The sequence below is a fragment of the Coregonus clupeaformis genome, chromosome 15 (genome assembly GCF_020615455.1).
Source record: "Coregonus clupeaformis isolate EN_2021a chromosome 15, ASM2061545v1, whole genome shotgun sequence".
NCBI lineage: Eukaryota > Metazoa > Chordata > Actinopteri > Salmoniformes > Salmonidae > Coregonus > Coregonus clupeaformis.
The window spans coordinates 49004038-49020280 of record NC_059206.1 but is presented as its reverse complement, the minus strand read 5'-3'; the positions used below and the strand labels follow the sequence as shown (position 1 = coordinate 49020280).

General features: G+C 42.1%; 1 protein-coding gene across 6 annotated transcripts in view; it reads right to left on the bottom strand.

Annotated features, from left to right (window-relative positions):
* The window catches only part of LOC121582828 (adenomatous polyposis coli protein-like), a 64754-nt gene that overhangs the window by 21386 nt on the left and 27125 nt on the right, over window positions 1-16243 (bottom strand). For all 6 annotated transcript variants that reach the window (XM_041898952.2, XM_041898956.2, XM_041898955.2 and 3 more), the window contains 3 exons: window positions 1782-1866; window positions 1437-1644; window positions 157-265 (listed from right to left, as the gene is read on the bottom strand). In XM_041898952.2, the coding sequence (XP_041754886.2) occupies window positions 157-265; window positions 1437-1644; window positions 1782-1866 (402 nt within the window). The remainder of the gene's footprint in view (window positions 1-156; window positions 266-1436; window positions 1645-1781; window positions 1867-16243) is intronic.

Sequence of the window (16243 nt, the reverse complement as noted above, 5' to 3'; positions counted from 1 at the left end):
AGCCATCAGTCGTGATGCAATGGGGCGATTCTAATATCTAATGCAGAGAGGAGACCCATTGACCACCGCCTCATCTTCGTCAGATTATACATACAATTTCTGCATCGCTTTTGACTAGAGTACCCCAACAACGCTGGACGACAAATAAACACTTACATTCTCAGTCAGTGGTAGGCTATCGATCCTCTTGGTGAGGTTCTGCAGCTGTGCATAATACCAGTCTTTCTCCTTCTCCTCTTTCTCCAGCTCCGCCATCAGTAATGACCTGACAGGACAGAGACAAGCACACCTATCAGACACCCAAGATACAAAACACTGCACCAATCAGAGACAAAACACTGACAGAAATCCGACCAAATTTAAACACACCAATTAAAGACCTAATTCAAAAGACACATATACAGCATTGACATACCAGAATAAAACAGGGAGGGTGTCCTGAATAAGAGTAAAGTAAAAATGCATCCTGTCTGTGACTAATGCCGGGAATAGATTTTGCAACCTAACAATGTCAGCATGATAGGACCTCTATATCAGGCGGTGTCAGAGGAAGGCCCTAAAAATTGCCACAGACTCCAGCCACCCTAGTCATAGACTGTTCTCTCTGCTACCGCACGGCAAGCGGTACCGGAGCGCCAAGTCTAGTTCCAAAAAGCGTCTTAACAGCTTCTACCCCCAAGCCATAAGACTCCTGAACAGCTAATCAAATGACTACCCGGACTATTTGTATTGTCCCCCCCACCCCCTCTTTTTACGCTGCTGCTACTCTCTGTTTATTGTCTATGCTTAGTCACTTTACTTCTACCTACATGTACATATTACCTCAATTACCTCGACTAACCTGTGCACCCGCACATTGACTCTGTACCGGTACCCCCTGTATATAGGCTCGCTACTGTTATTTTACTGCTGCTCTTTAATTATTTGTTAATTATCTTTTTTACTTAACATTTATTTTTCTTAGAACTGCATTGTTAGTTAAGGGCTTGTAAGTAAGTATTTCACTGTTGTTTTCGGCACGTGACAAATAAAATGTGATTTGATACTGTGTGATGGAAGCCCTCAGGCTGCACCATTGTACTCATAATGTGATTTGGCTGGGAGAGAGGCAAACCACTCTTTTTTTTAGTGTATTTTTTATTTATTTTTTTGTCATTTAGCAGACGCTCTTATCCAGAGCGACGTACAGTTAGTGTATAAATTTTTTATTTTATTTTTTCATACTGGCCCCCCGTGAATATTGTTGCAGTAAATCAGAGTGTATAGCCAAGAATGCTTTACTCGTACGTATAAACAAATGTGAAAATACATCATATGCAAGAGGAAGCCATCAGTTAGAACCTGATCGAGACATTCTGTGAATATATTACTGTTCCAGTAAAATCAGTATATAGACGAATGTTGAAATGTGTTATAATACAAGCATAGAAGCTCACCTCTCCTTCTCCAGCTCTTCCAGGTAGCCAGCACTGTCTTGGCCCCCATTGGACACCCCTCTCCTGGGGAAGGAGCCCAAGGAGCCCATTGGGCTAGGACTGGGACTGGGACTGCTGTCCCCTGACCGCCCAGAGCCTGAGCCCTGCATGGAGGGCGGCTTAGGTCTCAGCTTCACACCTGGGTAACTGTTAGGATCCAGGCTAATTTCTACAGGAGGAAGGAACATAAAATGTAGGTTATTTTATGGAATCTTTGTGTTTCAGTGAGCCAATTCTGCCACCTCGTGTGTGCAACAATAGTCCTACATAGCCTACAATTGGTCTGGCTCTGACTGAGAAGCTTACCTTTCAGTCTTTCTAGGAGATTGATTTGTTCGGATGAATCGGTAGAGTCTTCTTCAATGCTTCCCTGTAGGTGTTTCAGCACCTCCTGAAACAAAAGAAAAAACAAATGTGTTTTAAATGTATTGTTTGTAAACACACAACCACGAAGAAGAGCACTGAACAACATCTTGTAGGCTTATATGACCGCTATCTAGGTGATATGTACACATACATATTTCCAAAGCAGGAAAGAACAGCAATGTTCTTTGAGTTCAGGAACACACATTTTTTGTTTGGGGGGGGATAGTCAACATCTGACTCAAAAACAAAGTCAAAGTTATTTCACACCTGAAAAACATCAAGCAAAACCACAACCTGACTCACTGCAGTGCAAAATATTATTTTTGGCTCAACCCCCCACTATCTCATCCCAGAGATAAGGAGCCGGTGGTTTGTGATCCTGCCTGAAGGACAGGGTGGAACAGAGAGAGGAGGAAAACATCAATTTGCTGGCTTTGAAGTGCCATCAAATAGCTTCCCCCCGCTTTATCCCTCAGCTCTGAAGTCCTACAGACTGGCTCCAGTTAGTTCTTTAATCTAAGCCTTTTTCCTATTTGATCTCACCCAAGCTGTGGAATGAGGTGAGCAGCCATTGATCACACTGTTAGAAGTCACTTTTCTACAGCCAGTGTGTCATTAGATGTTGTCCAGCTGAACATGAATGGACCTTTGGTAGCCAACATCACGATCAGGTTAACAGAGCGACACATCTAATAATGTCAGGGCTTTGAGGAAGAGCGTTCCTCTTTAGAAGAACAACAGTGCAACAGTAGCATCAACGAGCGGGTTACTTCATAGCAAAGTGGTCGCTATTCAGAAACAAATGACTCTTCTTGGATAAGGATGGGTCTAATGAATTGGTTAAAGAGCATGCCACTAATGGCTTTCTAAGAAATTAGCCTTTGATGCCATAGTGGCATTGAACTGAAGGGAGGATGCTTCTCTTTCGACTGATATTTGTCTGTGTACTCTACTCTTTAGTCAACTTGTGACATTTTCTGCCATCCTGTAGGTCAGTTTGAGCACTGTTTTTTTTTGTGCATCTCAGTCTCTAGTCTTTTTACATTACAGGCCAACAAACTCAGACATACAGTAGCCGACAAGCAATGCATTGTTTGCTGCAGGCCTACATCCACAAATAAAAAGTTGTAAAACTGAACTCTGAACCCACAACCTAATGTAGCCTACACCTCATTATAAAGATCTACAGATCTAGAACGCTCTAAGCCAGGGTTTGTTAGAGTACGTGTCCTGTCCATAATCTGTTTGCATAAATGTAGAAATCAGTTAACTGCTCGGCTCTACATAACATGACTGGAAAAAGATCATGAACTTGATTAGCCTATTGAAACTCCCTTGCTACAGGAGGACTTACCACAATGAACCTAAAGAGGAGAATAATAAGTCCAGTGTTAAAACAACTAGGCCTATAATCAGAATCATACAGCGTAACGAACGAGAGGCTGGATACGATCATGTCCGTACTACAGTTTGGACCTTATATTGTATTAACTGCAATTTTGTGTTGCAGGTCATTAAAAAGTTACTACACATTTCTTTCCAGGTTGAATGATTCTTTATAGTTTGGTAGATTGTTATGCCATTTTGTAAGTGGAAGAGAAAGAGTAGTTTCCTGACCTGCGGTGAGTCTGAGGAGAGAGCGAAGCATCAGAGCAGAGGAGCGATGTCTGACAACATAATGTCGGGTGACAACGCGGCTCCCCCTCAGGAAACAGGGCTTTCCTTCCATCCTGGTTGTCTCTAGCCAGAGAGCAGATAGAGGCCACAGAGGCTACATCCATCCAGCTGCATTACATTGAAGGGTTTACTCCCAACGGATGACCCTGAGGGTCAGTGTCCGCTGACCTCTACCCCTTGACCTCTGACCCTAGCTCATGCGTCGAGGAGCGGGCTGAAAGAGGGTCAGACAGGAGGGCTGGGCTTGTTTGGAGCCCAACGATGGCAGAAAACTAAAAACACACACACACACACACACACCGGGCTGTGTGTTGCGTTCTCTCTCTCTCTCTCTCTCTGGAGAGTGTGTGAGATGTCCAGATGCACCAAACAATGGCTGCATTATCAGGCTGGGATCATATGATAAAGAGCCCTTCATTCTATTCTGAGTCACAGCAGTTCCTAGCAGAACCACTATCCAGACCATCAGGGGTGACAAACATGTTGTTGCTAACATGTGAATAGAAGAGAACACAGCTGACTACTAGCTGACCGTAAATGAAAGACCAAGAGGAGAATCCATATACAGTGGGGAAAAAAAGTATTTAGTCAGCCACCAATTGTGCAAGTTCTCCCACTTAAAAAGATGAGAGAGGCCTGTAATTTTCATCATAGGTACACGTCAACTATGTCAGACAAATGGAGGAAAAAAAATCCAGAAAATCACATTGTAGGATTTTTAATGAATTTATTTGCAAATGATGGTGGAAAATAAGTATTTGGTCAATAACAAACAAGCAAGATTTCTGGCTCTCACAGACCTGTAACTTCTTCTTTAAGAGGCTCCTCTGTCCTCCACTCGTTACCTGTATTAATGGCACCTGTTTGAAGTTGTTATCAGTATAAAAGACACCTGTCCACAACCTCAAACAGTCACACTCCAAACTCCACTATGGCCAAGACCAAAGAGCTGTCAAAGGACACCAGAAACAAAATTGTAGACCTGCACCAGGCTGGGAAGACTGAATCTGCAATAGGTAAGCAGCTTGGTTTGAAGAAATCAACTGTGGGAGCAATTATTAGGAAATGGAAGACATACAAGACCACTGATAATCTCCCTCGATCTGGGGCTCCACGCAAGATCTCACCCCGTGGGGTCAAAATGATCACAAGAACGGTGAGCAAAAATCCCAGAACCACACGGGGGGACCTAGTGAATGACCTGCAGAGAGCTGGGACCAAAGTAACAAAGCCTACCATCAGTAACACACTACGCCGCCAGGGACTCAAATCCTGCAGTGCCAGACGTGTCCCCCTGCTTAAGCCAGTACATGTCCAGACCCATCTGAAGTTTGCTAGAGTGCATTTGATGATCCAGAAGAGGATTGGGAGAATGTCATATGGTCAGATGAAACCAAAATAGAACTTTTTGGTAATAACTCAACTCGTCGTGTTTGGAGGACTAAGAATGCTGAGTTGCATCCAAAGAACACCATACCTACTGTGAAGCATGGGGGTGGAAACATCATGCTTTGGGGCTGTTTTTCTGCAAAGGGACCAGGACGACTGATCCGTGTAAAGGAAAGAATGAATGGGGCCATGTATCGTGAGATTTTGAGTGAAAACCTCCTTCCATCAGCAAGGGCATTGAAGATGAAACTTGGCTGGGTCTTTCAGCATGACAATGATCCCAAACACACCGCCCGGGAAACGAAGGAGTGGCTTCGTAAGAAGCATTTCAAGGTCCTGGAGTGGCCTAGCCAGTCTCCAGATCTCAACCCCATAGAAAATCTTTGGAGGGAGTTGAAAGTCTGTGTTGCCCAGCGACAGTCCCAAAACATCACTGCTCTAGAGGAGATCTGCATGGAGGAATGGGCCAAAATACCAGCAACAGTGTGTGAAAACCTTGTGAAGACTTACAGAAAACGTTTGACCTGTGTCATTGCCAACAAAGGGTATATAACAAAGTATTGAGAAACTTTTGTTATTGACCAAATACTTTTTCCACCATAATTTGCAAATAAATTCATAAAAAATCCTACAATGTGATTTTCTGGAGAAAAAAAATCTCATTTTGTCTGTCATAGTTGACGTGTACCTATGATGAAAATTACAGGCCTCTCTCATCTTTTTAAGTGGGAGAACTTGCACAATTGGTGGCTGACAATACTTTTTCATATGACTGTACAGTGGGAAAAAAAGTAAGTACACCCCCTGGAAAGTTGTCTTTTTTTAAAAACATATTTGGACAGATGGATATGTAATCTTCACTTCAACACTATTGACAGATAAAGGTAACCTAATTTAACAAATTACACTGAAAAATTATACTTTGAAATCATTTATTCATCAAAAATCTACAGAAATGCAATTCCATAGTGCGGAAAAAATAAGTACACCCCTAGCTTCAATAGCTTGTGTTGCCCCCTTTGGCTGAAATGTTTTTATGTAGACATTTCTTGTAAGTATCTATCAGTCTCTTACATCGACTGGGAGGAATTTTTGCCCACTCTTCTTTACAGTACTGCTTCAACTGTGTCATGTTCGAGGGCTTTCTTGCATGCACGGCCCGCTTCAAGTCTCCCACAGCATTTCGATAGGATTGAGATCTGGGCTTTGACTCGGCCATTCCATAACCCTCCATTTCTTATTTTTGAGCCATTCTGTTGTAGCTTTGCTTTTGTGTTTTGGATCATTGTCCTGTTGCAAGATCCATGTTCAGTTCAGCTTCCGCTTTTTGACAGCCTCACATTCTCCTCAAGAATTCTCTGGTACAATATAGAATTCATGGTTGACTCAATGATGGCATGTTGGCCCTGAGGCAGCCCCAAACCATAATGCCACCGCCTCCATGCTTTACAGTTGGTATGAGGTTCTTCTGTTCAGAGGCAGTGTTTAATTTTCACCAAACACGGAGTCTGGCATTGCGACCAAACAACTCCAACTTTGACTCATCTGTCCAGAGCACATTGTTCCAGTAGTTTTGGTCTTCACCCAGGTGTTGTCTGGCAAACGTCCGTCGTGTCTTGATATTATTTTTTGAGAGCAGAGGCTTCTTCCTTCCTGACCTCCCATGTAGGCCAAGTTTGTGCAGTCTCTTTCTGACAGTTGACTCATGTACTTCGACATTGATTGTGGCAAGAGAGGCCTGTAGATCCCTTGATGTTAACCTGGGGTTCTTCAGCTCTTTGGCTGAATTTGGTGGGACGACCTGTCCTAGGTAGATTGCCAGTGGTCTGGATTTTAACCCCACCCAGACTCAATAATCTTTCTTCTGAGGGCCTCGGGTAGGTCTTTTGATCTTGGCATGATGTGTTACCACACCCCATATGGTTAAGACCTAACCAGACCAAGTTTCTAATCTTTATGGAAGGCTGGACCCTCCTACGTTTCTCTAATGATTTTCCAAATAATTTGCACCTGTTTTGGTGCACCTGATTCGAATTTTAGCCATTAAATGTGATGGTAAAGTTACTGGTGTACTAACTTTTTCCGCATAAGGAAAACGCATTTTTGTTTATTTTAATTGCATAACATTTTCAGAGTATTTATTTTTTGGTGTGATTTGTTAAATTGGGTTACCTTTATCAATGAATATGGTTGGAATTTAGCTCAAATACATGTGTCCCAAAAAAATTTTATAAACTGGGCTGTTCGAGCCCTGAATGCTGATTGGCTGGCAGCTGTGGTATATCAGACCGTATACCACGGGTACGACAAAACATTTATTTTTACAGCTCTAATTACGTTGATATCCAGTTCATAATAGCAATAAGGCACCTTGGGGGTTTGTGGTATATGGCCAATATACCACGGCTAAGGGCTGTTCTTAGGCATGATGCAATGCGTTGCGTCGTGGCTAAGAACACCCCTTAGCTGTGGTATATTGGCCATATACCACACCTCCTCAGGTCTTATTGCTTAAATAACCACCGGGTCATTGAGATTAAATTAAGTTGACGACAGGCTAATCATTACTGCAAGGCAAGCACAAGTACACTAAAGCTATTATAGGCCTATCTAAAATGTGCCAAATAAATTAACTCCAGCTCAGGGCTTGCTAACTTGCTAGCTAAGTGGCTAGCTTGCAAGATTAAGCTTCTTGGTTACAGCAGAGACAATCAATCCCCTCCTGGATCAAGATCCCTGCTGCCTACATTTGTTTTGTACGTCAAGGTTTATTTCTTAACATTTGGAATGAAATAGCGCCCCTTCATTACACTGCCGGTAATACCGTATACCCCGGAATGGTACAGGAACGGTATGAAGGTATGAAAATCTGGATACCGCCCAACCCTTCTTGCACACAATAAGTAAATCCAACAGAGAGACCGGCTAGAATATGACGAGGGCATCCCTGCAGAGTGATTAGTGCTGCAGCATTCCCTCTACAACACACACACACACTACACACAGGCTTTTAAAAAAGTCACCCTATACTCCCAGTAATGGAAATCGATGCTTTAAAAGTACCCATCTGCAGAGCCAGAGCCCAGCACGCCGGGGTGTCTATCATCAGGCTCTCGTTTCATCTGAGCTGGGCTCCCACAAGGCCCTGGGGTTTGGTTGTTGGTTGGCATGTGAGCCTGGGTGGGGGAGGGAGAGTGCATGTGTCTTGGTGGGAGAGAGGGGCTAGGCCATGTCCTGCTTTTGTACTATACGGACTGTAAATGTCCTTGAGAATGAGATGTAAAAAAATATCACGACATATGATGCACAATATGGAAAAAACAAGCATTGATGTTGTCATGGAAGGCAGGCGTGGAGGGTGGTGGGATTAGATTACGAGACTAATGAGTGAAGTATCCTAACTACTATACTTAAGAGACCAACATCACCATAGATTTGTTTTGTGTAATTTTATGATTAAGGTAGACCAGAAATGAGGTAGGGGAGGTATACAGAAGATAGCCCTATTTGGTAAAAGACCAAGTCCATATTATGGCAAGAACAGCTCAAATAAGCAAAGAGAAACGACAGTCCATCATTACTTTAAGACATGAAGGTCAGTCAACACGGAACATTTCAAGAACTTTTAAAGTTTCTTCTAGTGCAGTCGCAAAAACCATCATGCGCTATGATGAAACGGGCTCTCAGGAGGACCGCCACAGGAATGGAAGACCCAGATTTACCTCTTCTGCAGAGGATAAGTTCATTAGAGTTACCAGCCTCAGAAATTGCAGGCAAAATAAATGCTTCACAGAGTTCAAGTCACAGACACATCTCAACATCAACTGTTCAGAGGGGACTGTGTGAATCAGGCCTTCATGGTCGAATTGCTGCAAAGAAACCACTACTAAAGGACACATATTCACTTCATATAATTCCTTTACACACACAGGATGACATGATTGAAGATTGTTAGAGGTGTAGTACTTATCTAAAGCGTATGTTAAGTAGGCTGCATAAGATAAGTTCAAATTGAGTGAGTGCTTGAGTGTTTGTAAACATAATTATCTAACTAAAATGGAGCTCGTTTTGCTGTGTGTAATTGGCTTGGTGGGTAGGAAAGAGAGGAAGCCTGCTCTGTGCTCAATGATGAAGAGTGTGGTGTTTGTGCTCGCCTCTTGTCTCCCTGCATCTGTGAGCCTGTCCGCATCCCAAATGGCACCTTATTCCCTATATAGTGCACTACTTTTGACCAGAGCCCTATTGGCCCTGGTCAAAAGTAGTGCACTCTAAAGGGAATAGGGTGCCTTTTGGGACGCGGCCCCTGAGCCCTGAGGAGAGAGGAAATGGCTGGAGGACGGAAATGAGAGAGGCGCATTCATCAGATACAATGTGTGGAAAGGAGAGACACTAAAAAAAAGACGTCCTGCCTTCCTTGAGGTGCAGAGGGAAGGGAGCGTCTCAGAAGCAGCAGTGTCTGTGTGTGTGCAAGCGTGCTCTAAACGTGCCAGAGAGGAAGATATTGTTTCTGATGAATATGAGACTGATTACCACAGGGGAAAAGGCAGACTGTTTGTAATCTCATCCATTAGTCATAAACATTATCCACCCCTTCAATTATCTAATTATGTATTATCTCAACAGTGGTTCTACCCAGTAAGGAATACTATGGAGGTCATATTACTACAAGATAGGCATAATACTTCACTTGGTTGCAAATGATAACCCTTCCCCCTATTTAGGACCTGCAGAATCCTTGCACTACAGTCACTGTGATTTTACTACTTAGGCTACCGTTAACCAACAAAACACTTAATTTACTTCAGACTAGGCCAAGTATTAGGCTAAAAACTATTTAGTAAGCAGGATGCAGTAGGCTGCTCTCTCTAAGGCACACACACTATGGCGCTATATAGTCCAGGAAGGAAATAAAAACAATACAGGTCAACACAATGAATGCTGCTGTGGCACCAAGTGCAAAGATTATTGTGAAGTTGGCCCAGTGGTTAGATTTTACAGTGAGGAGGCATACGATGGTGTGTTTGTTCTTGCCAGAGTAAGGATTTTTACTATCAAGTGAAGAATAAGCCGGTGAAAACTGTACAAGTATTTACAAAAGAAAACAAGGCAACAGTAAACATATCTCCCACGAATTCTGCAGCACCCCCCTTGGGCCAATCAGGGTCATTTTGTAAATGCCGGATCTCTACGGTAAGAAGCATCATTTACCCAAGTTTCATCAAAAATCGGGCCAGTGTGGTCTGAGATATCGTAGGTGACAAACAAACATACGAACATACTAGCGGATGGAGACAGATCCACAGTCCCTTCCCTGATTTCATCGTGGGGGACAATAAAAACTGGAAGTTGCAACAGGCACAAACTGAACTGAATCACAATAGAGCTCTAACAAAATAAAAGGTTTTGCGCACTTAAACCAACTGTCGGGGTGCGACCATAAAATAACATTTCTTATCTTTTACTGTTGATGAGGACATTGCTATCCACATTATACAACTAATAAAATGTGACTCATTAACCGTTTACAGTATCAATGTCTGGTTATTCATAATATCTTTAGATCATGGAACGGAGAGCATAGCTCAACTGTGACAATTACTAAAACTTGAACATTTCTGTTTTTTAACACATTTTCTTATTTATTTGATATCTCCTTAAAATCCCTAAGCCAAACCCAGGCTGATTCTGTATCTGCAGCTACACAAAGGGGTGCGCCACCCCCCCTCAAGTGTGAAATATCTGTTTGCAGAGTAGCAGGTAGCATAGCCCTAGGCTTACTAAATTCACTGAGTTGGCAGGATTTTCCATTTGAGCCAGAGCAGACACAGACTACGCAGAGGCAGAGCTGATTGAGTGCATTGTTAATAGTTAGAGTGGCACATTCAGCACTGCTACTTAGCTAAGGGTAGAGCCGGCAGACCCCTTGCCTCACATTCACCCAAAAGTGAGACTGAGGCAAACCCCAAACTCAGCTCCAAACCTACTGAGATAAAGGATGTGTCAACAGTGTTGGAAGACTAACAAAGGAAGACTCTCCCCAGCTAAGGGCAGCGCAGAGCCCCTCACTCAAACCCGAACCAGCTCCAAAAATACTGGAAAGTGTGTAGACAGTTTCAGATACTGTGAGTAAGACTGATGACACATACTGTAAGACTCTCCCCATCAATGACTAATAGCTAATGACTGACTAAGCTTGCACCAAAAATATACCTAAGCAAGTCCCTACATGCTGTGATGCTGTGAGTCCGTACACTGTGTTATTACCAGGAAATGAAAAGGCTACATCGGAAAAAAGCTCTACAAAAGCAGTGAGCTCTCACACTGAATAACAAATCAAACCTTAGCCTGCATGCCCTGGGCATTTGATTAGATCAGAGAGGATTAGATTGGTGTAAGCAATATGGCAACAATTCCACATAGTCTATCAGAGGGCAAGATAGGAGCTACCAGCCTACTACCATTCTGCCAGATCAACACAAATGGTAGAGGCTAGGGGTTGATTTGGGATTCAGGAAAGGATATGCAGTCTTGACTTTACTTACATTTCAGTAATTTAGCAGACGCTCATATCCAGAGTGACTTGCAGTTAGTGCATTCATCTTAAGATAGCTAGGAGAGACAACCACATATCACAGTAAGTAACAAAGACTTTATCAGCAAAGTCAGTGCAAGCAGGAAAAGACAAGCGCAAGGGTTTTATTTTTGTTGGGGAAGGGGGGAGATAAGACCGATGTCTTATTTAAGATACTCTACTTCATGGGCTAGGGAGTAGGGAGCCCCCCTAGCCAGCCATCTCCTCATTAGCATGCATGGTATAGCACCATCCATCCTCCAGGGAGGCACTGACATACTGAAGCCAACCCAGGGAGCGCTGCCTGCCTCTGGGGTAAGAAAGAGATGGAGGGGCTGGCTGGTTAGCTGGCTAGTTGGTATCTGTCTGCACAGCCAAATTCTCTTTCATTCACATTGAGTCTACGTCCCAAATGGCACCCTATGCCTTCAGAAATAAATAATTAATACCCCTGGACTTATTCCACATTTTGTTGTATTACAGCATGAATTGAAAAGGAATTTAAAAAATAATAATTGGGGGACCAATCTACACACAACGCCCCATAATGACAAAGTGTAAGCATGTTTTTAGAATTGTTGCCAAATGTATTGAAAATGAAACACAGAAATCGAATTGACACAAGTGTATTAGAACCACCTTTGGCAGCGATTACAGCTGTGAGTCTTTCTGGGCAAGTCTAAGAGCTTTGCACACCTGGCTTGTAAAATATTAGCACATTCTTAAAGAAATTATTCAAACTGTCAAATTGGTTGTTGATCATTGCTAGACAGCCATTTTCAAGTCTTGCCATAGATTTTCAAGCCGATTTAAGTCAAAACTGTAACTAGGCCACTCAGGAACATTCAACGTCATCTTGGTAAGCAAATCCAGTGTATATTTGGCCTTGTGTTTTAGGGTATTGTCCTGCTGAAAGGTGAATTAGTCTCCCAGTGTCTGTTGGAAAGCAGACAACCAGGTTTTCCTCTAGGATTTTGCCTATGCTTAGCTCTATTCTGTTTTGTTTTTTTTATCCTAAAAAAACTCCATAGTCCTTGCCGATGACAAGCATACCCATAACATGCCACCAGGGGTCTTTTCAAAGTCCCTAAATCCAGAACAAATTCAAGAAAGCGTACAGTATTACATAGAGCCATTATTGCATGGAACTCAGTTCCATCTTATATTGCTCATGTGAACAGCAAACCTGGCTTCAAAAAACAGATAAAGCAACACCTCATGGCACAATGCCTCTCCCCTATTCGACCTAGATAGTTTGTGTATATGTATTGATATGTAGGCTACGTGTGCCTTTTGCAACAAAAAAATAAATAGAAACTGTATGTAGTTCTGTACTTGAGCTGTTGTCTATTAATGTTCTGTATTATTTCATGTTTTGTGTGGACCCCAGGAAGAGTAGCTGCTGCTTTTGCAACAGCTAAATGGGGATCCTAATAAAATACCAAAACAACATGATGCGGCCACTACCATGCTTGAAAATATGAGTGGTACTCAGTAATGCGTTGTTAGATTTGCCCCAAACATAGCACTTTGTATTCAGACAAAGTTAATTTCTTTACTACATTTTTTGCAGTTTTACTTTAGTGCCTTACTGCATAAGGGATGCATGTTTTGGAATATTTTTTATTCTGTAAAGGCTTCCTTCTTTTCACTCTCATTAGAGGTTAGTATTGTGGAGTGATCCATCTTCAATTTTCTCCTGTCACAGCCATTAAACTCTGCAACTGTTTTAAAGTCACCATTGGCCTCATAGTGAAATCCCTGAGCCGTTTCCTTCCTCTCCAGTAACGGAGTTAGAAAGTACACCTGTATCTATCTTTGAAGTGACTGGGTGTATTGATACACCATTCAAAGTGTAATTAATAACTTCACCATGCTCAAAGGGATTTTCAATGTCTGCTTTTTTATTTTATTTGTACCCATCTACCAATAGGTGCCCTTCTTTGTAAGGCATTGGAAAACGTCCCTGGTCTTTGTGGTTGAATCGGGTTTGAAATTCACTACTCGACTGAGGGACCTTACAGATAATTGTATGTGTGGGGTACAGAGATGAGGTGGTCATTCAAAAATCATGTTAAACACTATTATTCCCACACAGAGTGAGTCCATGCAACTTATTATGGGACTTGAGCACATTTAGGCTTGCCATAATAAAAGGGTTGAACACTTAGACTCAAGACATTTAATCATTTCACTTTTAATTAATTGTAAAAATGTGTAAAAACATAGCTAATTGCACTTTGACATTATGGGGTATTGTGTGTGGGACAGTGACACAAAGTCTCAATTGAATCAATTTAAAATTCAGGCTGAAACACAACATAATGTGGAAAAGTCAAGGGGTGTAAATACTTTTCAGAAGGCACTGTAGTGCACTACTTTTGACAGGGACCATAGTAGCGCACCATATAGGGTGCCATTTGGGACGCACCCTAAGAAAATAAAATGGGTGGGGGAAGTCGGAAGATAAAGACGGTTTAGATCCTCATAAGCTCCCTCTCCTCCCTGCTGAAGGGACTGGGTGGCTAGATTCATTATATTGGCTCCCAGGCTACTAGCGTGTAAATTGGCTAGGATGAATAATGCATGGACTAATCTTCTACTGCCGGCTGTTTGCATCCAAGAAAATATGGCGGCAGTGAATGTGCGGTCATTTTGGGTTACTGTTACATTAGACAACATTTACATAATGCCCAGACTAAATGTCTGTAAACTAGCAGGCCTATACACAGTATTGTGTCTTTATATAGAACATTGAGATAAGCGTTACAGGCCACACACATGAACAGGGGGAGTATATCCCCCATTCTTATCATGTAGCTGCCCTATAATAGGCTCAATATTCTTGTGTGGAAAAACAGGGTCAGTAAAGCTTTGAGTTTTTAACCTGAGAAACAAAATGGCCCTTGGTACAATTTCAGCAACTAAACCATCATCACATCCACTTTCCTTCTCTTGTTTTCATTTCACTGCCCCTCTTTCTTACAAATTCATGATCAGGAGACGAGAAGTATATTGGAGTGTGTTTCCCAACTACATTCACTGCCACACGTAAGAGAGTAGCGCTCACTAATGTGAGGTGGCACCCCTGACTACCCAGGGGTGCATTGTGGGGTAGAAGACATTGACAAAGACTGTTGAGAACCAAAATGTTCCTGTGAGAAGAGAAAAGCCCTGGGAGTTAAATCACCTCCTGTATCCTCAGCCTGCCAGGTCACATCATCCAATTACGTAACCAAGCAGGCTGGCACATCCAACCCCTCTGTCTGTGTGAGTGTGTGAGACATTCAGCAGCCTAGCCCAGGATGACAGCTCCTCTCATGAACACAGACTTAGGCTGTGTCTGAAAGTGTTAATAACCAAATCTTTCCTCAAAACCTCTCAAAGTGCATTGGAGGAGAGGATCAACGGTCCCTCCCTTGGACCTCCAATGAGCTTTCAGAGGAATTGATTAAACAAGGGCGGAGAAAACAAAGATTTGACAGCTAGTAAGTAGGGTTGGGCAATACATAGAATTAATTCAATTCATTTGAATGTATGTTTTTGCACAATATTCCAAATGCCTGTATCGCAATAATAAAGTTTTTTTGTATTTTTGTTTTTGAGCTTTTATGTCCGCTTGTTCTCATGTCTTTTTGGTCTCGTCTCCTTCGCTCCTTCTGTGCAACTTCCCACGCCCACACAGACACCAAGCCCCTCACCTTGCCACAAGAACAAAGATTAAAGATCACATCTTCCTTTCTCACAACAAGCGGTTTCAACTCGCTATTTGCTGTTTGGTCCAACAGAATCCATCATATGGACACTGAAACACATTGAGACATTTTACTGTAATAGAGGAGAGGTTAACCTTTTCTAAACAACAACCTTTTATGTTTCAACTCCTCAAATTGCACGAAGAGCAGACCCTACTAAAAGGGGAGCATCAATGAACATAGATTCTGGAAAATGAATGCTCAGTTTCTGTTGCGCTTGGTATTGCAGTAGCACGTACCGCTAGCAGCATTTTAGCCACAGACTAGCTGTCTTGTCTGTTTTACAAATGTGCAATGAGCATAAAACAACTATTATATAAGGAATTGGCAACTCGTTCTCATTCTGAGAATAAGGTAGGCCACTTGATTTCAACATCTGAACAAAGTGGACTGGCTAGCATACTGTTCAAACAGTTGGAGATGGACAGAAGGGTGTGTTTATATCAATTAAACTGTTCAACCTTGTTAGCTAGCAAATAGATCCAAGTTGGCTAGACTTTAAATATAAAGATCAGCTGGCTACTCACTAGCACGTGGGCTTGTGCTTGAGATTGTTCATGAGACCTGTGTTCATTTTCTATAATGCCTGCTATAAGAAGTTAGTCATTATTAGTGAATGTGCATTATGCATGGTTGTGGCTAAATTTGTAAACAAAAGGGCATTTTCATAGATTTGAAAGCCAGATCAGTGATTAGTGCAAAAAAGCAGATTAAACTATTTTGATAAAATAATGTAATTATTAGTGGGTTTTATGGTTGTGGAAGGCTTATACTTAGCCTAAGTATAATTTCACAAGCCCTGAATTCATTAGATTATTGCTGACTGTTTGAAATGCAGTGTATTTTACCTTTAAATTATACAGCAAAGCTTATTTATAGAATACATAAAAATCAAGATAGCTAGCTATAGGCTGATTGGTTATGTCTGTGACATCTGGTTTTCGATTGGTTGGCAGATGCATGTCAAATTCAACCCTCTCTACCCTCAAAATGACATGTAAGGCAAATAA